General features: G+C 49.6%; 1 protein-coding gene across 6 annotated transcripts; it reads left to right on the top strand.

Annotated features, from left to right (window-relative positions):
• The first annotated feature begins 184 nt into the window (after window positions 1-184).
• On the top strand, window positions 185-21,190 carry LOC100691682 (5'-AMP-activated protein kinase subunit gamma-2). 6 transcript variants are annotated; one of them, XM_019353301.2, is made up of 18 exons: window positions 185-477; window positions 620-706; window positions 1,426-1,497; window positions 2,361-2,557; window positions 2,675-2,787; window positions 10,183-10,466; window positions 12,602-12,650; window positions 13,252-13,361; window positions 13,523-13,604; window positions 14,274-14,332; window positions 14,919-14,964; window positions 15,055-15,109; window positions 15,424-15,550; window positions 15,935-16,100; window positions 16,179-16,216; window positions 16,299-16,445; window positions 16,777-16,870; window positions 19,717-21,190. In XM_019353301.2, exons 2-18 carry the CDS (start codon window positions 620-622, stop codon window positions 20,340-20,342), a joined length of 2,352 nt encoding a protein of 783 aa, XP_019208846.1. In that variant the 5' UTR covers window positions 185-477; the 3' UTR covers window positions 20,343-21,190. The 6 variants fall into 6 exon arrangements, with proteins under 6 accessions (XP_019208846.1, XP_025765977.1, XP_019208847.1 ...); XM_025910192.1 differs by lacking the exon at window positions 1,426-1,497 and having other exon boundaries at window positions 188-477; XM_005461886.4 differs by lacking the exons at window positions 185-477; window positions 620-706; window positions 1,426-1,497; window positions 2,361-2,557; window positions 2,675-2,787 and adding an exon at window positions 5,753-6,901.
• The last annotated feature ends 1,790 nt before the right edge of the window (window positions 21,191-22,980 follow it).

The raw sequence follows: 22,980 nt of genomic DNA, 5'->3' as shown, positions 1-22,980 counted from the left end.
ATTGTGGGATATATGGGCCACGAAGCCTACACCGGACCACGCCTCAAATTTGGGGAAATGAAGGGCGCATTTGAGGCTGCATTTGGAGTACACTTCGGATTGGGACACCCTTCGTCGCGTCGCTGTGACGCAATCGGTCTGCAAATGCGCACTACGCTGTGACGTCGCACGAGCGCTCAGTAGTGATAGTAACAGTACTTCCTCTCTCATCCGAGCCGGAGCACGCGCTGCGTAGTCTTGCCCGCTGCCGCCTCATGGACCCTCCGCTCCACGCCCCGCTGCGCGGCAGCTGCGCAGCCGCGATCCACGCACCGAGCCCCGGCTTGCTCCGCGCCGAGCCCCGAAGGAGGTCAGAGGACAGCACCGCTACTGCAGTACTACCACAGAGTACACGCTGAGAGTACACAGGTGAGCCAGCAGCGCCCACTCACCTGGACTCCATCCAGCAGCAGGAGTACTACTGCAGTACTACAGGAGGTCAGTGTAAGTACTACTGCAGTACTAAAGCAGTACTATAGTAGTGTCAAAGCAGTACTTAAATACCACAGCAGTAGCTGGAGGCCGTGCTGTGCTGGGTGGAGATAAGCTGATAATTGTCTGAGCGGATTTTCTGCTGCAGATGGGGAGCACGGCTGAGAGGAGGGAGGAGGAGGAAGAGAGGAGCGACAGGAGGAAGAGGAGGAGACCGCTGAGGCTCCACATGCCTGTAAGTGTATGTGTGTGTGTGTGTGTGTGTGTGTGTGTGTGTCTCAGTGTGTGTGTGTGTGTTGCCTCTAAGTAGAATTTACTAACCGGTGGGCGACTTATATGAGAGGAAGTTTCTGTGTCAGCAGTGTTCTCATATCATAACATCGCCAACAGAGGCACAGCAAATGTTGCTCGGAGACCAGGGGAGGGGCTTAGGTCCCTCATCAGACCAGTGTGTGAGGTGGAGGAGTTGGGCAGAGCTAACAGGTGCAGCCGTTGTGTGAAATCAGACAGAAACTTAAAGCAGTCGAGTCAGCATCGCTCTATCTGATCCCACAGAGATGATGACGAGGCAAGAAGCACGGACACACACACACACACACACACACACACAGAGTCGTAATGACCGTCAGTCAGCAGCTGTTCTGGTTGGAGGACGCTCGTCCATGCAGGACTTCAATTCAATTCAGTTCAATTCAATTCAATTTTATTTATAAACCGGGTTTGAGCTCAGACTCTCAGATCAGCTGAAACTAGGGTTTATGTTTCAGCCGGCTCAGCAGATGTTTGCTGATAATTTCAGCCTGCTCCCTCGTCGCCCTCATGTTTACCTCCATGAGGTAAACTGTCCCATGATGCAACAGGAGAGGAGGCTGCTCCTCGGCACGCCAGGCGTCTGAGTTCCTGCTTCGCTCTGCAGTTCAGCTGTTCAGCGTTATCGTCTCTGTGTTGCTGCAGGACCTGAGCGTCTTCACCATGCCCTTCCTGGACGGAGACCCGGGCCGAGCTGAGAGGGACGGCGGCACTAAGGTAACGCCGTTTTTAATTTAACCTCACCTGACCCTGATTTGATTTCAGAGTAGAAGGAATCACATTCGTCTGGGGCTGACGGAGCCCAGTCCTCTCTCCTGAGTCAGTGCTCACTTTGTGTTCATGGAGGTCAGGTGAAGTGTTAACGAGTCAGGAGTTCAGCAGTGCTTTCTTTCCTCTCAGGACCAAACTGTAGATTTTGTCACTCCTAATATTGTAGCCAGGATGGATTGTTTCACCTGCATGGAGACCTTTGACCTCATGTTGTCACAGCAAAACCTTCCAAACACCACCGCCACACCTCAAATCCACTCCAGACCTTTAATCTGCTTAAATGATAGTGACATAAAGATGCCCATGAATAGTCTTGGAGTCAATGGTCCAATGACTGTGTGTAGGATGTATATAACCTGCTGCACAAGTGTCCTGGGGGGAGGCATGGCTACGCAGAGGTGGGAAAGGCGCAGTGGAAGTTTCGAGTCGGGGCTTTTGGGTTGTTGTGTAAAGGAAGGCGATCACTCAATCAGTCATGTGATTATTGGACTAACACTTTGGTCCCTTTAAAAAGAGGCTGGCACATGTTAAAGCGCTGACACTCTTATTCATCCAGTCTGAATGTGGATACCTCGACTGAATGCTGAGAGTCTGCACATTGTCACATTACGGGTAAAAACCAAACTTGTGTCCGTGTCCAAATATAAATGGACCTGACTGTATGATGTAAACAGAACTGGTCCTAGCAGGGAACCTTGAGGAGCAGCATGTCCACCTGTGTGCTGACATCACACAGCTGTTCTCCAGCTGTTCCACAGCAGAACAGATCCAGTTAGGAAGGTTTACCGTGATGACTTTCTCCCATCCAGCAGGGGGAGCCCGTGTGCCACTCTGCCAGCCCCACCAGGAGCTTCTTCCATCGGTCTCCCTTCAGCCGACCCTCCAGCCCACGCTCCGCCCCCGCCAGGACCTCCAGCTCCAAGACCAGCCCCAGCTCTCCTAAAACCCTCTTCCCCTACCAGCCCAGACCCCCACAGCTGGACTCACCGCCCAAATCCCCACACAGGTAAATAAACACACCTGAACACACACACAAACATGAAAAGTGACACTCTGAGATTTATCTTTAAAGGGACTCACACTGCACTGTGTGTGTGTGTGTGTGTGTGTGTGTGTGTATCAGGCTGAGTTTCAGTGGGATCTTCAAGTCTGCCTCCAGGGATTCAAACCATCAACCCTCATCCTCCCCCGTCAGCATCAAACTGTTCAGCCGCAACAAGAGAGACAAGGCCAGAGGTACACTGTGTGTGTGTTTGTGTGACTGTGTGTGTGTGTGTGTGTGTGTGTGTGTGTGACTGTGTGTGTGTGTGTGTGTGTGACTGTGTGTGTGTGTGTTTGTGTGACTCTGTGTGTGTGTGTGTGTGACTGTGTGTGACAGTGTGTGTGTGTGTGTGTGACTGTGTGTGACAGTGTGTGTGTGTGTGTGTGAGTGTGTGTGTGTGCGTGTGAGTGTGTGTGTGTGTGACTGTGTGTGTGTGTGAGTGTGTGTGTGTGTGTGTGTGTGTGTGTGTGTGTGTGTTACTGTGTGTGTGTGTGTGTGAGACTGTGTGTGTGTGTGTGTTATTATATAGTGTTACATTAGAGCCTGATGCAGGACTGGTTTTACTGTTTGTGGATACGCATGCATTCACCTCCACACACACACACACAGAACCTGGAGTGTGTCCTGCCTCTGTGCCGGACACCTTTAGCACCATCTAGTGGTCATGTAATTGAGCCAAGAGAACAAACAGCAAAGCCAATTCTCCGCCCAGATTTAATAATGTTCAAAGGTAGGCTGTAAGAACACACCTCAGATTTTAAAGTTTCGGGTAAATGACTCAGCAGATCAGGACCTCCTCCTCCTCACTCGCTACTTTCAAACTGTAAATCTTCTCCTGACTCACGTGTTTCAGTGATCAGTGAGCTAAGAGGCATGCTAACACAGAAAGCAGCACGGAGTAAAGCTAAAGGTGGACACTGAGGCCAGAGACTTCATTATCTCCATGTATCCATCGCCTGGAGTCACAGACAGGTGACAGGAGCTGAAGCTGTCTCAGAGTCAGACTCAGACCTCAGACTCAGACTTCAGACTACAGACTCAGACCTCAGACTCAGACCTCAGACTACAGACTCAGACATCAGACTCAGGCCTCAGACCTCAGACCTCAGACTCAGACATCAGACTCAGACCTCAGACTCAGACCTCAGACTCAGACTTCAGACTACAGACTCAGGCCTCAGACTCAGACCTCAGACTACAGACTCAGACATCAGACTCAGACTACAGACTCAGACCTCAGACTCAGACCTCAGACCTCAGACTCAGACTTCAGACTTCAGACTACAGACTCAGACCTCAGACATCAGACTCAGACTTCAGACTCAGACATCAGACTCAGACATCAGACTCAGACTCAGACCTCAGAGTCTGGCTGTAACTTCGTGTTTATATCTGCATCACTTCTGCCGGCTGCTGTGAGTGTGAGCAGCCTGAATGCAATTAATGCTCAGTGATGTCAGAGCTGATAGTCACGCTCTGATTGAATGAAGTTTAACTTGGGTCTAAATAGAAGGAAAATGATGATGTGATGATTCTGGGCGGGGTTACTCTGTGATTGACAGGTTTCTTTCTTGGCTTAGCTTTATTTTGGTAGTTCAGCGGTCTGTTTCCTGCAGACTTCCTCTCGGTGAACAACTGGACGGATGCTTGTTACAGGAGGAGACCCGGGTGTCCTAGGAGGTGAAGGGGTGGGTGGAGCATAGGGAGGTCTGGGCATGTCTGTCTACGCAGTTGGGGGGTTAAAGTTGAATGACTGACCTTTAGTTTCTATGGCAACAGCCAACATGGGGCTGGTTAGCCTGCTAGCTGAAGCTGATGTCTTCATCACGCTGACATCACATGACACACGGCGTCCACACACGGAGTGTTGCCTCAGTAACGCTCTAATGTATTTACCAGTACTTTCATTGGCCTCAGAATTCAGAAAACTTTACCTCAGGACCCGCCCACTTTGTGTCGCTAGCTTCCAGCGTCTGTGACTTCCTGTGTGGAAGCCCCTTCAGTGGGTGTTCTGGGGTCACTCTGAGCTCTGCCCGGAGCAGGGCTGGTATCTCTGCGAGCCCAGCTGTGGGAGGTCCTGCTGGGGGCGGAGCCTGAGCCTCTCGGACTCTGCGGTTCAGAATGACCCGGGGAGGCTGTGACAGCTGATCCGTGTTGGTGCCGGCACCCCGCTGCTGTGTAAGTAAACAGTGACCCGATATTAGAAACCTGCTGCTGTATCCACCTCATGATCCTGTAACTGTGATCCTTCACAACCGGAGTGCGGCGCCTCAGGCTGGGCGGAGCAGAGAGCGCCTTTGTTCCCGTCTCACGCTCAGGTCCCCTGTGACCACCTCCAGCATGAACTCACGGCCTTTTTCCCACGCTGCAGGAAGCATGGACGCCACCGACGTCAGAGTGCTCTGAGGACGGTGGGCTTACTGTAGAAACAACACACGTTACATCATCATCATCATCATCATCATGGCCTGATTTCACACCACAGCAGGTTCACAGCCATGTTCGAAGCCTCAGACCTGTGACATCACCAGGGAGTCAGATACACGCCGTGAACGCTCATTACGGTCTCACTGTGAACCGCCGCTCGGTTCAGATCTCAGAGGTTTAAATGAGGTAATTTGTCTTTCCTGATGAGCGTCTGGAAACACAGTCTGGACACTTTATTAGGTACACCTGTTTGTACCGTGGTGGAAGCTGCTGGAAACACTCCTCAGAGGCTTCGGTCCATGATGGGATGACATCATCATGACATCATCACACTGATGATCCCACAGGTGAAATCTGTGAGTGTGGAGGCCGTCCGAGTGCAGCGACCTCAGAAACCAGTGCGATGAGCAGCTGTCGCTCACGTCCCCGTATGACAAACGGTCCCTGTGTGGCGGTGACGCTCACAGTGATGACCCAGTTTATCACAGACATGACTTTGATGCATGTTTGTGACCTCACAGCGCGTCAGCTTCAGTCAGAGCACAGAGCGAGTGAGACTCCACCCCCCTCCTCCTCCTCCCCCTCCTCCACCCCCTCTCCCCCTCCCCTCCTGCTCCTCCTCCTCCCTCAGAGAGGCTCAGTCTGACTTTAGCTCCACAGTGTTTTTCAGTGCAGGCAGCAGAGGGAGGCGTGGCTACCACACACACACACAGAGCGAGCTCTGATACTCTGTGGGGCTCAAACAGTCGAGGGACTGCAGGACGAACACGTCCGTCCTCCAAACTCGTTTACGTCCGTCTGTTCACCTGTCCGTCTCTCCGTCTCTGTGTGACTCAACGAGGACGTCGGGGTTTTTTGCGGACTTGAACTTCCTGCCTGGACTTTGATGACAGCACTTTCTCCTCCTCTGCCGCCCTTCAGGCTTTAAACTGAACTCTATAAGAAAAACACTGAAAGCTTAAAACTGACGGACCCTGCAGCAGCCAATCAGAACGCAGCTATTGTCTCCAGAGCCTCGGGATTGGCTGACAGCTCCTGACTTTTGACCTGAGCACAGTTTGTGCAGTTATAGTGAAATATACTCTGCAGGTTTGATTTGGTTTATGCCCTGTTTGACTGTTTCCTGTTTCCACTCGAGCTCTGACCCAGGAGCAAAGATGAATTTGTATTTTTAAACTAGTGAATGAGATCCAGACTTTAACTTTATCAGTGAGTTTACAGTATTTTACTCATTTGGTTATTAACTGTTTATAACTGTCACCGCTTTGAAGGAGACGTTTGGTTTGATTTAGCTTTGAGTGTTTTTGATGGCGATGAGGCGTCTGAGCAGCCTGGTGCTGAGGAAGTGGAAGGAGAAGGAGCGATGGACGGGGAGGAGGAGGAGTGAGCCGTACGCAGGAGGAAACGAGGACGAGGAAGACGAGGGGGAGGAGATGAAGACGGAGAGCAGAGACAGACTGACGGACAGACGGATGATGAGGAGGAAGTCTGAACCGTGTGGAGCGACAGAGGAGGAGGACCAGACAGAGGAGAAGAAGAAGAGCGGCGTGAGGAGAGAACGCAGGATGTCTGAGCCCAGCGTGGAGGAGGAGGAGGTCAGGAGAGACAGGAGGAGGGCGGAGCCGGGCAGAGGGAGAGAGAGGAGGAAGTCCACGTCGTGGTTAATGGCGGAGGACCGAGCAGCAGGCCAGGCGGACGGGATGAAGCTGAGGCGGCGGTCGGAGCCCTGCGGCGTGCTGCACGTGCAGCTGCTTCCTCTGTCCGGCAGGAGGAGGCGGGAGCTGCTGCAGAGGAGAACGGGCCGCCGTGCCTCCTGCAGCGAGGAGGAGGAGTGTCACATGACCAAGGGGCGGTCGGACCCCGCCGGGCCACTCGACTACAGTAAGCAGAGCGCAGCACAGTGGTTTATTGACCCGCCTCCCCACGAGGGCACCTCCTGCTGCAGCTCTGCACCTCCTCCTGTTGCAGGGACCCACAGCCTCACTGCTTCAGGACCCTCGCACACCGGGAGCCTGGTCCCGGTGTGCGAGGGTCCCAGGGGGTCTCAGGTGTGTGTGCAGGTGCAGCTTTCAGGCGCTCTGGTCTCGGCCTCAGCTCATCTAAAACAGCGTCAGCAGCACCGATCAGTCCAGAGCTGCAGGAGGACGAGGAAGCGAGACGGGCTCGTTTAGATCTGGTCTGATTTCTGTGTGGGATCAATCAGAGCTAGTTAATGGTCTTAAAGGTTGTAGACTGAGCTGTGTCCTCACGCGGGACAAGAAAAAAAAATGTATTAGTATCTGTAAACATGATCACAGAGTTTAGTACAGAAGGTCACGTAGAGCAGGAAGTGTCCCGGAGCCCGAGGAAAAAGGTGCTGCCGATAAACAATCTGACAAACTCTATTCATACTTTTGATTCAGGCTGAAACACAACATGCAGGAGACCATCAGCTAGCTAACGCAGCTCCACGGCGCTCCTGTTTTTCAGCTCGTCTCACCTCCAATGTCCGCTTCAATTAAGCTTTATGTGGCGTGAATCACAGCCACAGTTACCTGAAGTAGACCCTACAATAATACAAAGAAACCTGAGCAGGCAGAGCAAGCACTTGGTGACAGTGGGAAGGAAAAACTGACCTTTAACAGCTTACGTCTATTGCAGCATAACTAAGGGAGGATTCAGGGTCACCTGGTCCAGCCCTAACTATATGCTTTAGCAAAAAGGAAAGTTTGAAGCCTAATCTTGAAAGTAGAGATAGTGTCTGTCTCCTGAATCCAAACTGGAAGCTGGTTCCACAGAAGAGGGGCCTGAAAACTGAAGGCTCTGCCTCCCATTCTACTTTTAAATACTCTAGGAACAACAAGTAGGCCTGCAGTGTGAGAGCGAAGTGCTCTAATAGGGTGATATGGTACTACAAGGTCATTAAGATAAGATGGGGCCTGATTATTTAAGACTTTCTATGATTCAGGACCTCCTCCACAAAGGCACCAACCATCTTGCAGGTGTAGCTCCACTCAGCTGTCTCACCAGCGGAGGTGTAGCCACAATCAGACCCACTGTCCCTGGGTGGGAGCTGACCCGTCCACCCTCACTATATGTTTGGGTTCTCCAGGTCTGTACCCAGTCCTGTTCAGTTTCTGTGCTCAGGGTAACCCTGCGCCTGAGCAGGATCAGCGGCAGCCCAAAAAAACAGCAACAAGAGGAGAGGAAAACATGTCAAACCACAGCTGCTGATTCTTTGTGAGCACGTTCATGAGCTCAGGTGAGCGCCAGGTTAGCCGGTCCTCACATCAGCTCTGCTCAGGGCCTCTGTTCACCTGTGTGTGTGTGTGTGTGTGTGTGTGTGTGTGTGTGTGTGTGTGTGAGAGAGATCTGGGAGCGTGGGAACAAAGAAAGGCTGGAAAACAAACGTGACCCTGTCATGGCCGCTGCGGTCCGCCTCAGCGCGCGTCACGGCGCCGTGGATCTTTTCAGCAGAACTGAGCCTGTAATCAGTGTTTGTGTGATCAGCTGATAGTGTCGCCGTGACCTCACAGCAGCCCGGACACGCCCACACACACAGAACGATCATTACAACTTTATTGGTACAGCACACACTTACAGATACAGTACAGTGTGAGTCACAGAGCAGGCAGCGGAGGGAGGAGGGGCAGCCTGTGGACACACAGGTGGAGGTGGTGGAGATGAAGCAGGTGGAGACTGGCAGCAGATGTGATGAGGTCAGAGCAGGAGGAGCAGTGTGAAGCCACCTAACTCCACCCCTTCCTCAGCTTCCATCCGAGTTATGAACAGACTCAGTAATGACTCTGCAGGTGTAAGGCAGGCTCACCTGACAGAGTCAAACATCTTTGATACCGCCTGTGGTTAGAACGTAACCCTAAATGTTCATCAGGGTGCATTGTGGGACATGTAGTCTGCAGTGATCTGGGCCTGAATGGACTCACACATTCACACGTTCACAGCGCTCTCATTTAGACTTGAAGGAAACTTTTGGTCCTGCTTAATTAAGACAGTTTGAGCCCTCATGCATGTGTGTATGTGTGTGTGTGTGTGTGTGTGTGTGTGTGCATGCATGCGTGCGTGCGTGCGTGTGTGTTTGTGTGTGTGTGTGTGTGCATGCATGTGTGCGTGTGTGCATGCATGTGTGTGTGTGTGTGTGTGTGCATGCATGCGTGCGTGCGTGCGTGTGTGTGTGTGTGTGTGTGTGTGAGCATGCGTGTGCGTGTGGTCCTCTCTCTAATCTGTTGAAGTGCCATCACTTTGTGTTCCCCCCCAGCACTGTGTAGAGTTTCCTATTAGCAGATTGCTCTGTGTGTGTGGGAAGTTCAAGCTAACCTACATTATTAAACACACACACACAGAGCACTGAATGTTCTCTGCTTTTGTTGCCGGCACGTTCACATCTTTCTGTCCACAAACAGACGTGACCTGCCAGCAGCAGGCGGGCAGATAAGAGGCGGGGCATCTGCGGTGACGAAGGGCACTCGGCTCTTCATCGCTCGCTCTCCGCCTCCCTTACAGCTGCTCCGCGTCATTCGTCCTGCCCGTAACAAGCCCCACCCCCTTTTAAAAGATAACCTCAGAGATGCAAACACATGTTACAGCAGCAGACGCACAGGGCAGGGATAAATGTTACACTCAACAACCACATAGTACACACAGTACGAGCACTATAATCATATATAAACATGTGTAAGTATGTTGGTACAGTGCAGTAGGAACAGCAGGTACTGAGACATGTGCAGAGCCCAATCTGGAGGCGGGTCCTCCCGCTCGGTCAGGTCCCTGTACTCCGTGTTGTCCCATCAGCAGCGAGACTCATGAGGGGCAGCACATCCTCATTCTAAAAATCAGAAGGTGTGTGTGTGTGTGTGTCTCCTGCATGCAGTCACAGATGATGCAGTGACCCTGAACCTCCTGCAGGAGGCGACGTCTGCTCATTTACTCCTGAAGCCTCACTGACCGCTCCTCCTTCTCCTCTCTCCCTCATCCCCCCCCCCCCCCTTCCTTCTCCTTACGTCCCTGTTCTTCTTGATCTCCTCCTCCTACTCCCTGTTTTTCTCCTCCTGTCTTTATTTTCTCGCCTCCTTCTCCCTTCCTTCTCTCTTTTCTTTATTATTTTCTTCTTTTCCTCCTGTTTTTTCTCCTTTCACTTCTCCTCATCCTCCTTCCTCTCCTTTCAGCCAACAGTCTGTCCTCCCCTCCTCTTCCTCCCCCTTCTGCTCCTCTGGTCTTTCGTCAGGAGGAGGTGAGTGTTTTCCATCTGGAGACGTACCTGACGGAGCCGAGGCGTCCGGAGACCAGGAGGCTGCGCTCCTTCTCTTCGCCCCCCGACACCGGCCAGCAAGTCTCTGCGTTCTCCTCTGCCTCCTTCACCTCCCTCTCCTCCTCCTCCTGCTGTCAGAAGCCTCCACCGGCCCCGCCTCCTGTGGCATCTCCTCCTCCTGCTCCCCCTGTTGGGACGCTGGTGAGTGTGGAGCGTTTATTAAGCCTCCATGTTTGCTGTAAAAGTAAGTAAGTAAGTAAAATTTATTTATATAGCACTTTTTAAGACAAAAAGCTGTTACAAAGTGCTTCACATGGGAATGAAGGCATGTCAAACAAACAATATAGCAGTATAGAAGCATATCAAACAAAGCAATAGTACAGTATAAATATAGAATAAAACAACATATTACACACGAACATTACCCAAATGCCTGTCTAAACAGATGTGTTTTAAGTTGTTTTTTTAAAAGAAGCCACAGTGTCGATGGTGCGTGGGGGGGGGGGGGGGGGGGGGGGGTTGGTGGTGCTGACCTACAAACACATGTCACAGAGTCTCACCTATTATTTATTTACATTTATTATATTAAAAACGAAACACATTTAATCAGAAATCAAAGAAAACGAGAGGAAACGCTCCAAAACCCTGAGCTCAGGCTCTCATTGGCCGTTTCCGGTCAGCTCCGGCTCTCATCGGCTGTTTCCGGTCAGCTCCGGCTCTCATCGGCTGTTTCCGGTCAGCTCCGGCTCTCATCGGCCGTTTCCGTCAACCCAGCGCGGGGATGCTGAGGCGCACGCAAGTTCATGTCATGTTCACACAGATAATGAGGCGGGGACAGGAAGCTGTACTTTCAAAATAAACTCAATCAGCTGGTGTTTTAAAACAAGGTGGTTTAATGGGACAGGCTGGTGCTCTGCATTTGTCATCTGTGTTTGTAATTAAATATATTTATAACAGAAAAATTCAGGTACAGGACAACAGTGACTATAGAAAACAGAGCTGGTTCCATTTTAATTCAGCTATAAAACTAAAATGTTTTATAAAGAAAACCAAAAACATCCTGATGGTGCTGAAACGTTATGGTAAGATAAATGAAAGTTTCCAGTCTTTCACTTTCGGTTCTTTTTCTTATTATTATTTATTATAAGTTAACAAAAAATAAACTAATATCGTCTAAAACCGCGTTTTTTCTCCTATGCTTTTGTTGTGAAATGTCGCACCGGACGTGTCGCCTGTTAGCTCCGCGAGCTTGTTAGCGGCTGCGGCTCCGGTGGTCGCGGCTACTGTTTCAACCTGAAGCCGACTGAAGACGGACGTTTACCGGCACAGCAGGTTCTCCGGGCCACACGCGGGATGAAGCCGTGAGTGTCCCGCTGATTCCCGGATACGAACCCCGAGGCGGACCGGAGCGGAGGAGGAGGACAGACGGTTTGATGAGCGGCGGCTGTCGGGTACGCGCTAACGTCACGGTCGTGTTAGCGCGTTCAGGAATCAGCGGTGTTAACGCGAACGCGCCGCCGTTTCATGTCCGTCACACCGGGGAGGCTGACACTCCACCGCGGCGGCGGGGACACGTGACCCCGGCGATCGGCTGCCGCCACATTACGCTGAATGACACGGAGGCGTGACTGCGTGCTCACTGGAAGATGCCCCGTGACAGCGCAGGCCCCCACACCAGCTGCCCTCCTTTATTAAACCCGCTCACGGCTGCTGCAGGTAGCATTCACCTGGCAGATGCAGGTGGGCGGTGACGTCATGTTAGAAAACAATCCAATCAGCAGCTGCCCTGTTAAAGGTACAGGCTGGAGTCACCCTCTGCAGACTGTAGCTCATACGTCCACCAGCAGGGGGCAGATTTTACCTGAAGGGTTGGTAGACTTCTTCCTGTCTCTGCCTTTCACAGTAAAAGCTTGTATCAGCAGTAGAAGGAGTTAAACTATAGTTTAATGTTAATTGGTGAAACTGATTAAATGGACGATAATCAGGGTCAGAGTGGGTGATGATCAGGGGTCAGAGTGAGCGATTATCAGGGTCAGAGTAAGGAATAATCAGGGGTCACAGTGGGTTGGAGTGTGTGTTACTCGTGTGGACTGAGTGGATCTGAACAGCCACAGAAACATGCCGTCTGACGTGTCGTCCTCGCGTTCACCTTCCGTCTCCGTCTGAAGGTGTCTTTGAACCATGAAATGAATTTCTCCTGGAAGTATAAATATTGGAGTGTTTCTCTGCACAGTGTGTGTGTGTGTGTGTGTGTCATGTGTGATGTTGCAGTAAACCTGCACACAGAGCAAAGATGGGCAGGCAGATGAACACCTGTGCTCTGTCCTTGTCTGCAGGTGGAGGTTGCAGACACCATGTCGGAGCAGCCGGACCCCGATGATGCCGGTAAGACCCTGAGTTGAGGCGAGGTGTCCGTATCAGCCTGTCATGAGTCCGTGTGCTGCCTGATGATCAGCATCGATGAAGGACAGACGCTCTCAGAGCTGCAGCTTGTTAAAGATATAAGTTACATGTAATAATGTAAAGATGAGGAGGGATTAAACATGGCAGAAACACTTTAACGTTCATGTAACACTGAAAATCATCCTCCAGCAGAGCATCACACAGGGACCTGTGAACCAGTGACGTCCAATCAAAAGCCTCGGATTTAACCCAGAGGCTAAAAGTGTCTGACATCATCGTCCTGCAGCTGGCAGGGCGACCAGCTGTCAGCTGTTCTGTTGTCAGGGCAACAGACGGCTTAGAGACCAGCTCAGCTGATCAGTGTGTTGAAATCACCGTGGCAACCAGCTCATGGAGATTACTGTCGTGTGACACACACACTCAGGTTTTTTCTGTTAATGCTGTTATGATAATGTGAAGGGCGAGCGAGGCACTTTCTCTCTGTGACTCAGCAGGAAGTGATGTAAGACTACAGGTGTGGATATCTGGGGTGTGCAGAGGTGCACCCTGTTCAGAGGCTGACCTCAGATCTGTGTCTCTGCAGCGTCCGAGGCGTCAGAGAGAGACATCTACATGCGCTTCATGAAGTGCCACAAGTGCTACGACATCATCCCCACCAGCTCCAAGCTGGTGGTGTTCGACACCACGCTGCAGGTGAGACGCCGGGGCGGCACGCCACAGACTCCGTCTCCACTGAAAACTTTAATCAGTGTGTGTGTGTGAGCAGAGACACGCCCACACGGCCATCAGTGACTGATTATTGATTATTAGACCGTTGCTGATTATCAGTCCGGTCTGTCTTCCTGCTGTTTCAGGTGAAGAAGGCGTTCTTCGCTCTGGTGGCCAACGGCGTGCGAGCCGCTCCACTGTGGGAGAGCAAGAAGCAAAGCTTTGTGGGTAAGATTCACAGCAAGACTCACCACCTTTCAAAATGAAAGCTTCTTTGTGAAAATAATGTATCTTTGGATGGACCGAGAAAAACGTCAGGTCAGTGACCTCACTTCCTGTACGTGAATAAAACCTGAATAATGAACTAAATTAATCACCTGATCATACCTGAGGTCACATCCTGCGTGTGCGCTCGAGACAGGAAGTGCATCCACGCTTTCAGCAGTAATTCATGAAACCGTTTATGCTGGTCAATAATTTTCTTACCTGTCGACAAGCTCCGCCCCCAGTTGGAGGTGCTCACTCAGGACTGGCAACAAGTGGGCGGAGGCCGAGATGGCAGAGCCGGTGTGTGAGCGACAGCTTGACACTCATCGGCAGGTGGAGTCACCTGACTCACCTGTGATTACCTGATTACCTTCAGAGGAAATCAGGCTGCTTGTGTATCAGAGAAAGTCACACACACACACTCGTTTTCATATCTTAGTGGGGACATCTAATTATTGTCCCTCACTCTGATCCTAACCATAACCTAACTGTAACCCTGACACTACAACCACACTTTGAGCCTCACAAATGTATTCCAACCCCTGGGGATGGGCTGTTGGTCCCCATGAGCTTAGTACCATGCCAATCTTGTTCCCTGCTGGAGTTGATTTGTGGATCTCTGTGTTTCAGGAATGTTGACCATCACTGACTTCATCAACATCCTCACCAGATACTACAAGTCCCCCATGGTAACACACACACACACACTCAGTCACATGTGCAGCTCTGTGATTTCCTACTGACGAGTCTCTGAGATGAGCTCAGAGATGGACGGAGCGATCTCCGCCCACAGTCAGCAGGTCTGAGCTCACGGTTGAACCTGTGCAGGTGAACGGTGTCAGGTTCTTCTGTCGTTCTCAGAGTTGCGAGCACGTTCAGACTCTTCCTGTGAGGTTTAAGAAAGGTTAACAGAAACTGTATTGCACCTGTGAGCTTCAAACCAGCTCATCCCAGCCTGATCGGGGGAGGGGCGAGGATCAGCATTTCTTTATACAAGTCATTGAACATGCAATGATTACCCCCACACACACGCACACACACACACACACACACACACACACACGCACTGGATTCATGGGACACTGAGGGCCCCCACCCCCCACTGTAGTTGCAGTTTTGCTGAGTCGTCCTGAGAAACGCAGACCTGAGTTTATTGGCTTAAGCTCAGTGAACTCACCTGAAACCAGACACCCACTCGTGCCTCCGTCCATGTCTGAGCGCGCTCACCTCTCTGAGGCGTCCAGGTGCGACTCTAACGCCCGTCTGTGTCCACAGGTGCAGATCTACGAGCTGGAGGAGCACAAAATCGAGACGTGGAGAGGTACGAGCTCTTTGTCTCTCTTTGTGTTCTTCTTTGTGAGCTGTAACGTGACGGGCCGATCTAATAATAACACCTGTGCCACGCCTACAGAGCTCTACCTGCAGGAGACCTTCAAACCCCTGGTCCACATCTCACCTGATTCCAGGTACCTGACAAAGAGGACGGTCAGAGTGCGAGTCCTCTGAAGTGACAGAAACACGAGCGTGTGTGTGTGTGTGTGAGGTATCCTGATACAGAGCTCAGACTGAATAATTAATGATGAGCCCAGAATAGACTGAAGGAGACGAGGGAGGGGGCACAAGAGGAGGCAAGGGAAGGAAATAAGGCACAGAAATGGTAGGAGAGAAAGGGAACATGAAAGGAAAGGAGAAGACGGAAGGGAACTTAAAGTAGGACGAGAGGAGGAAACGTGAGAGGAGATGAGGAGGAGCTGCATGTGACTCGTGTGTGTCCTCGCAGCGTGTTCGAGGCTGTGCACTCGCTCATCAAGAACAAGATCCACCGTCTGCCCGTCATCGACCCGGTCAGCGGGAACGCCCTCTACATCCTGACGCACAAGAGGATCCTCAAGTTCCTGCAGCTGTTTGTGAGTCTGTGTGTGTGTGTGTGTGTGTGTGTGTCTGTGTGTGTGTGTGAGTCTCTGTGTGTGTTTGTGTGTGTGAGTCTGTGTGTGTGTGAGTGAGTGTGTGTGTGAGTCTCTGTGTGTGTGAGTCTGTGTGTGTTTGTGTATGTGTGAGTCTCTCTGTGTGTGTGTGTATGTGTGTGAGAGTCTGTGTGTGTTTGTGTGTGTGTGAGTCTCTGTGTGTGTGTGTGTGTGTGTGTGTGTACTTAGACTGACTCAGGCTGAGAACACGTCTGCAGGCATTGCACCCCCTGCTGGACAGGCTGCTCATTACACTGTGCAGGACTGAAGCTGTGCGTGCATGCGTGTGCGTGTGTGTGTGTGTCTGTGTGCATGCGTATGTGTCAGGTGTGTGAGATGCCCATGCCGGCCTTCATGAAGCAGACTCTGGAGGAGCTCGGCGTGGGGACGTACACCAACATCGCCTACATCCACCCCGACACGCCACTCATCACCGCCCTCTCCGTGTTCACGCACCGCCGTGTCTCCGCCCTCCCCGTTGTCGATCACCACGGTAACATACCGTACTTCCACACGTACGGCTGCTCAGAGCGAGGACGTTACAGTGATGTCACTCTGTCTGTGTCTGCAGGTAAAGTGGTGGACATCTACTCCAAGTTTGACGTCATAGTGAGTATACCAGTGTGCGTGTGTGTGTGTGTGTGAGCGACGGGTCATGTGACAGCAGAAGCATGATGTCACGTGTCCACAGAACCTGGCAGCAGAGAAAACCTACAACAACCTGGACGTGACGGTGACTCAGGCGCTGAGGCACCGCTCCCAGTACTTCGAGGGAGTGATGAAGTGCAACAAGCTGGAGACGCTGGAGACCATCGTGGACCGCATCGTGAAGGCCGAGGTGACGCGCACACACACACACACACACACACGGGATCGAACCACTGACCGGCTGATCAGTAGATCCAGACCTGCTGAAAGTATCCGTGCACAGGTCAGATTCCAGTCAACGGAGAGTCTGACCACGAGTCACTGTTCTGACTCAGCCAATGAGATCTGTCGCTTCTGTCGTTATTTTCAAAATAAAAGGCAAACGTATCGTTTCATGTGTTTTTTCTTTGGTAAACCCAAAAGATCAGTGTGACTCTGAAAATCTGTCCTTCCTCCTCATCATCACACACTTTTTAAATGTCTGTGTGTGTGTGTGTGTGTGTGTGTGTGTGTGTGTGCAGGTTCACCGGCTGGTGGTTGTCGATGAAGAGTCTCGCATTGTCGGTATTGTCTCTCTGTCTGACATCCTGCAGGCACTGGTCTTAACCCCTGCAGGTACACACACACACACACACACACACAAACACACACACACACACACACACACACACAAACACACACACACAGGCTCTGTAAATGGACAGAGAGAGCTGGGTGTCAGAATTGGTCCTAGTACTGAACCCTGTGGAACTCCATAATTAACCTCAGCGTGAAAAAGACTCTCCATTTACAGGGTTCTTACGGGTGCTTGAAATCCTTGAAAATTCTTGAATTTTAATGTAGTCTTTTCAAGGTTTGAAAAGTGCTTGAATTTCAGATGTGGTGCTTAAAAGTGCTTGAAAATGTGACTGTATTTCATTCACAATAAATAGCTATCTGATTGAATTGTTTTCTTATCAGATAGAGAAATAAAATGAGTCGCAAAAAGCAAAAGCAAAATTTCCCCGCCTGGGCTGCCTTGCGTCTGTTTCAATATGTGACCCCGCCCCTCCCTCGGACAGTCGGGGATGAGTGCGCTAACATACCTGTAGGTTGCTGTTTTAATGAGTGTTTGATGGAAAACAACAATGGCGGAGTTTGCGTTCTCCAGTCGCATGATAGGTGAGTCCTAGTAAATAATTTTCCAGTACGTGTACGTTACACATGCTATTCTTTTTTAAATTATGGTTATTATTTTGCTAGCTACCAAACTCGCTGGAGAAATGATTGAAATGCACTGAGTGTGATGCAGTATGGCAGCGCTATTACCGAATATGCTGTGAACTTAGCTAACATTACTTAGCAGTAATATGAGTTAATTTACTCAAGTGAAAGCTTTAAACATTAGCCCGATACGTAACTAGCTAACTTAAGGCTTTCTGATTAACCCTCTGGGGTCGACGGACCCAGAGTCTCCATTTCAACTTGGGTCGAACGTGTGGACTTCAAGCTATATACCAGTTTTTAAATTGTGTTGATAGGTCACGTAAAACCGATGTTTTTGGGGGGTTTCTGAATAAAACAGTGGCGTTTACTCCGGGAAGAAACGGTAAAAACGGCGTTTTTTATGGAGAGCGCTAGCAAACACGCTTTGCTTGTGAGTGAAAAAAGAAAAAACACTCCTTCCCTATTGGTGGAAAAATGTACCATGTCGACCAATCAAAAAATTATATGGCTACATGTGGTATTTGGTTGAAGTTTCAGGAGTGACCGGCGAAAGAGAGAGAGAGAGTTTTGATACGTGAGAGATTTGTGACGTTTATCATGTCTGGAGTCTCAAGTTAGTGTGTTGTCTTGAGTAGTTAGTGTGTAGTGTAGTCGTTGTTTTGTTTTGTGTGTCAGTTCTACTAGTGAACGTCACAGTTGCTGCAAAAAAGCCACCAAAGTCAGGTTGCAGTGTAAACGCTGAGTGACACACCTGCTGTCAGACCTGCAGGTTTATCCCTGTGCTGTTCTCATCTGTTATAGTGGACACTAACTAGTTTTTGGAGTTGCATAAATAATTTGTGTGCCTTCTTATTTGATGCAGCACAGCTGATTGTTCTGTAAATAGTTTGAAATGGTTATATAAAAACGTCTGAGCCTTGGCTGCATTTTTAGGTAAATAGTACCATATAACTTTGTTGTTTGTAAAACTTGTGCATATTTTTAAAAAATGTCCAATTTCTATTTGCATTTCAAGTTATGAAAATGATTCGTTAAACATGTTTGTGGTTTTTACAGTCAAAAATATCACTTTCTACTTGTATTTTAAATTTTGTCTGAATTTAGATAAATTGTGCTGATGCATTATGTCAAAATGAGTAAATAACCGATTGGCAAGATAAACAGTTTTTAAAGGTGAAATATAGCGGCCAAATGAAAAGTAGTCAAAAACAGCCAGTTACACCCTGGAGCCCAGAGGGTTAGAGGCTGAAAGCAAAGTTGTCACCAAGTACAGTTTATATTTGTGTGTTTTGCTGCAGCTTTTTTGAGTATTAACTTGGTGCCTTTGGGTGAAATAATGGTAATATGAGTGATCCATGTGGTCACAAAGAATAGCCACTTGTTTCTGTGCTACCAAAGTTCCCCGGCTTTCATTCAAAATGTGTTTATTCAACTACTTAAACAGTCAGTGCTGTTCTCCATGCCTGTCTGACTTGATGTTATTAGCACAAACACTTTAAAGGTGATCATTTAGGACTTCAGCAATAATACAGACAGCAATGTAGTTAGCAATAAAACAGTTTTATTGGGAATTAACTTAAAAAACAAACAAACAACAAACAAACATCTGTCTCCTATTTTTTGTCACACAGGGAAGAAGCATCAATATCTGATGAGAAGACTTCTTTCTTTCTTTTTGGGGGGTTTTCAACAGGAGAAGAATATCTCTAACAATTTGATTTGTTCACAAATGTGCATTTTGAGTTTATACACTATGTATATAAGGCAACTGTGGTGCGTTTTTCTATGTCTTAACAAAAGGGGAGCTAAAGCGCCTTTTCACGTGGTCTTACTGAGGTGATGCGAATTGAAACATGCATTCTTTTTTTTCTTTTTTTTTGGCGGGGGGGCGGGGGGGGTGCTGGAAAAGCTTTAAAAGGGACCTTGAATGTGCTTAAAAAATGCTTGAATTTGAACCTGAAAAAGGTGTACAAACCCTGCATTTAAGATAAGATAACCTTCATTAGTCCCAGCGTGGGAAATGTGTTCGGTTAGCAGTGGACAGTGCAGAGTTGCATAGAAAAATTAGAGAAAAACACTGGAATAAGATATCAATAAGATACATTTACATGAACAAACTGGAGTCTATTAGACAGATGTGATACAAACACCACCTAAAGACACGATGATGGTTTGGAGGAAGAGGAGAAAACATCGAGCGGAGCCTCAGACCCGGCTCAGCTCGCCTCACCTCACCCGTCTGTTTCTGTCTGCAGGTCTGGGGAGGAAGGAGTCTCTCCCCCCTCAGCTGACAGCTCTGGACTCAGCGGGACCGGAGCAGGGCCGAAACCAAGACCAGAACCAGGACCTGGGATCGGCGCCTGGAACAAATCCAGAGACAGAAAGTAAACCCGAGTCAAATCAGCAGGAGGAGAAGGAGGCCAGGGACCCTGAAATAGGAGGAGAGACTGATGCTGCAGAGACAGAGAGAGAGAGAGAGGAGGAGAAGGAAAATGAGGAGAGAGAGGAGGGGGGAGAGGATAAAGATGAGGAAACAGAAGGAGAGAAAGAGGAGAGGGAGGAGGTGACAGAAGGAGAGGAAGATGGAGGAACAACAGAGGTGGAGGCTGAGGAGGAGACCAAAGAGAAGGCAGAGAGAAACAATGATGAGGAGATGGAGGGAGACAGAGGGGGAGGGGCAACAGATGAGAGAGAGGGAGGAGAAACAGAGATGGAGGCTGAGGAGGAGGACAGAGGGGTGGGAGGGCGTGAGGAAGAGGACGAGGGCGATGGTAACGAGGGGGGAGGTGAAGAGAAAGGTGAGGTGGAGGAACAGCCAGATGAAGGAGTGAGAGAGGAGGAGGGGATGCCAGAAGGAGGCGGGGATGGGGAGGCAGTGTGACATCATCGCCCGGCTTCTCTGGACTTTCATCACGGCTTGCCGCGCTCCTCTCGAGCTGACCACCATAGAAGAAGAAGAAGAAGGGGCGGGATGCACAGTGCAGGCATATGATTGGACAAGTCTTCTGGGGGTGGGCGGGGCCTGTGGGTGATTCATGTATGCTAGATCCAATCAGGGATCTCTGCTGGTCTCTTTATTTGATCCTCAAACTTTAATGTTGACAAACTGTCACGTGTTTCATCGACAATCACATCATCACCATGGCAACATGAGCGACAGCAGCGCTGCACCTGCTGCAGGCACGACAGATCCCGAGCGATCCGATTGGCTCACTGATTGCCAACAGGTAGTAAAAAAACAGTACTCGTTTATTCTGTAAACAAAACCTGCCCTCTGTTATGTCACGAAGGGGCGGGCCCATCACGCTGTCGCGCTGCCTTTGAATCCTGACCATGGTCTCTGATTGGTGGAGAGTTTTATCGATGACTGGTTGTGCCACAGGTGAGTGAAAGAGCTCACCTGTGTACCTGAGGTGATTGTACGAGTGCGTCTGTTTTATTATTTTGTGTAAATCTGAACAAAGATGAATTTTATTGTTAATGTATTCATAGTTTCTGTGGTGAGGGGGGCGGGCTGCAGGTGGCGCTAACACGCAGTGTGGACCACCAGACAGATGAACCTTGTATATAAATGCTTTATACCCAGGGACTCTGGGAAATGTAGTTATTTAACAGAGCAGGTTGTCCCAGCTGTGATGCGTTCGCTGACGTCACGTGTCAGAGAGCTTCTGTCAGAGCGTCTGTGCTGCTGTTCAGACGATGAATAAAGCGTCCTGATGTTTCGCTGTGCTCGAGTCTTCTTTCCTTCTCTGCTGCTTCCTGCAGAGCTTCACCCTCAGCCACGTAATTAGATTCAGACTCAGGTGGGGTACAGGTGTGCCTGGTCTACGTCCCTGTGAACTCCAGCCTTCTTCATCATGCAAATGAAGTGCAGGCTTCATCAGAGCGCGCCCCGAAAACTCAGCGGCTTAAACACACACAGTGGGCCTGATCCAGGATCCTCTCTATCCAGCCAGGTGACAAAGACTGTGTCACGCCTTATTAAGTGTAGTAGTAACTAGGGATGGGTACCGGCACCGGTTCTGACATAAACGTTAGTAACCAGACCGAAAAGCAGCGCACATTTCAGTGCTTTTTTTTTTCCTGAGCCAATTCTAGCCAATCATTTTACGTTTCCGAGGATAGTAGGCGGGGCCAGGTATGTACGTTCTTTTAGAGCAGAGCTACAGATTAAAAATGCCCAAGGCGAAGTCGTGCTGTACTTCACAGCAAAAGATGCAAACTCAGCAGCCTGCAACAAGTGCTTTAAGCTGATACTGTGATACTGTCAAAGGAGGTAACACCTCAGATCTGATGAAACACCTGGCGACGCATAGCGGGTTTTTTTTAAAGCCGAGAAATGCGCCGTGTTTGATAGTTTGCTGCGAGACCTCACACCGTGCACATCTACTGCAGGTGTGGTGCCTGTTATCGGACCCGGAGTTAGTAACATCCCCCAAAAACCCAAAGAGGAGAGTCCTGGCCCCTAGCCCTGTCAGCGTAGCAGAAATGATGAGGATGATGATGGCAGCAGCAGCCGTTCTCCTCTGCGTGAGTAGCTTCATGTTGTTCGTGTGTAATTAACGTTGAGTAGGCTAACCACATTATTACATTAATGCATGTAAGGTGAACTAGCAAACACCGTCGTAGTTACATGCGGCTGTCTTCTTGTTTGATGGCAGATACTCCCTTTACCCTGGCCAAAAAGGCTAAAATGACCAAAGACAAAGTGGAAAACAGTTAAACATGAGAGGTTTTTGGACAAAGTTTGTGTTTTTTCCATTGTTTAAGCACTGCTTCCAGCCAAGAGTGAGACCATATATGCCCTATAGCTGCAGAAAAGGCTAACATTGTTATCTTTTTACAAAAAAAACCAGCTGAACATGAGCGGTTTTTGGACAAATTTTGTGTTCTCCATTCTTTAAGCACCGGTTCGAGCACCGTTTAAGCACTGGCACCGTTTCAAAAGTACCGGTTTGGCACCGGTATCGGATAAAACCTAAACGATACCCATCCCTAGTAGTAACCCACTCTGGAAGCTAACAGCTCAAACCTAAAACAAAGGAATCCACTGCCATCTGTTTCTAAGAGTGACGTCGTCGCGACTCTACACACACATGATCTAAAATACAGTCTAGACGTCACAGCCGAGGAAAAAAGGCCAGAGCGCTGAACTCAAGGAGGAATCAAACCTGCTGATCCAACAGCTGCTGGGAAACAGCTGATCTACTTTATTACTGTAAACTGGGCTGGATGGATGAAGGATGGATGGATGATTGATTGATGGTTGGATGGATGATTGTTGAATGAATGAAGGATGGATGGATGATTGATTGATGGATGGATGGATGGATGGATGGATGATTGTTGGATGAAGGATGGATGGTTGGATGGATGATTGTTGGATGAAGGATGGATGGAGAATGGATGGATGAAGAATGGATGGATGATTGTTGGATGGATGGATGATTGTTGGATCAATGATGGATGGATGGATTGTTGGATGAATGATGGATGGATGATTGATGGATGGATGAAGG

The sequence above is a fragment of the Oreochromis niloticus genome, linkage group LG9, assembly GCF_001858045.2.
Source record: "Oreochromis niloticus isolate F11D_XX linkage group LG9, O_niloticus_UMD_NMBU, whole genome shotgun sequence".
In the NCBI taxonomy this organism is placed as follows: domain Eukaryota; kingdom Metazoa; phylum Chordata; class Actinopteri; order Cichliformes; family Cichlidae; genus Oreochromis; species Oreochromis niloticus.
Note: the sequence above shows the minus strand (reverse complement) of the source record. Positions and strands in the feature narration are given on the sequence as shown.

Coding starts and splice junctions, on each gene's coding strand:
- LOC100691682 (XM_005461886.4), top strand. CDS start 6,328: ATGGCGATGAGGCGTCTGAGCAGCCTGGTGCTGAGGAAGTGGAAGGAG. Junction 10,467..12,601: donor CTCCCCCTGTTGGGACGCTG/GTGAGTGTGGAG, acceptor CCTTGTCTGCAG/GTGGAGGTTGCAGACACCAT. Junction 13,605..14,273: donor CAAGAAGCAAAGCTTTGTGG/GTAAGATTCACA, acceptor TCTGTGTTTCAG/GAATGTTGACCATCACTGAC.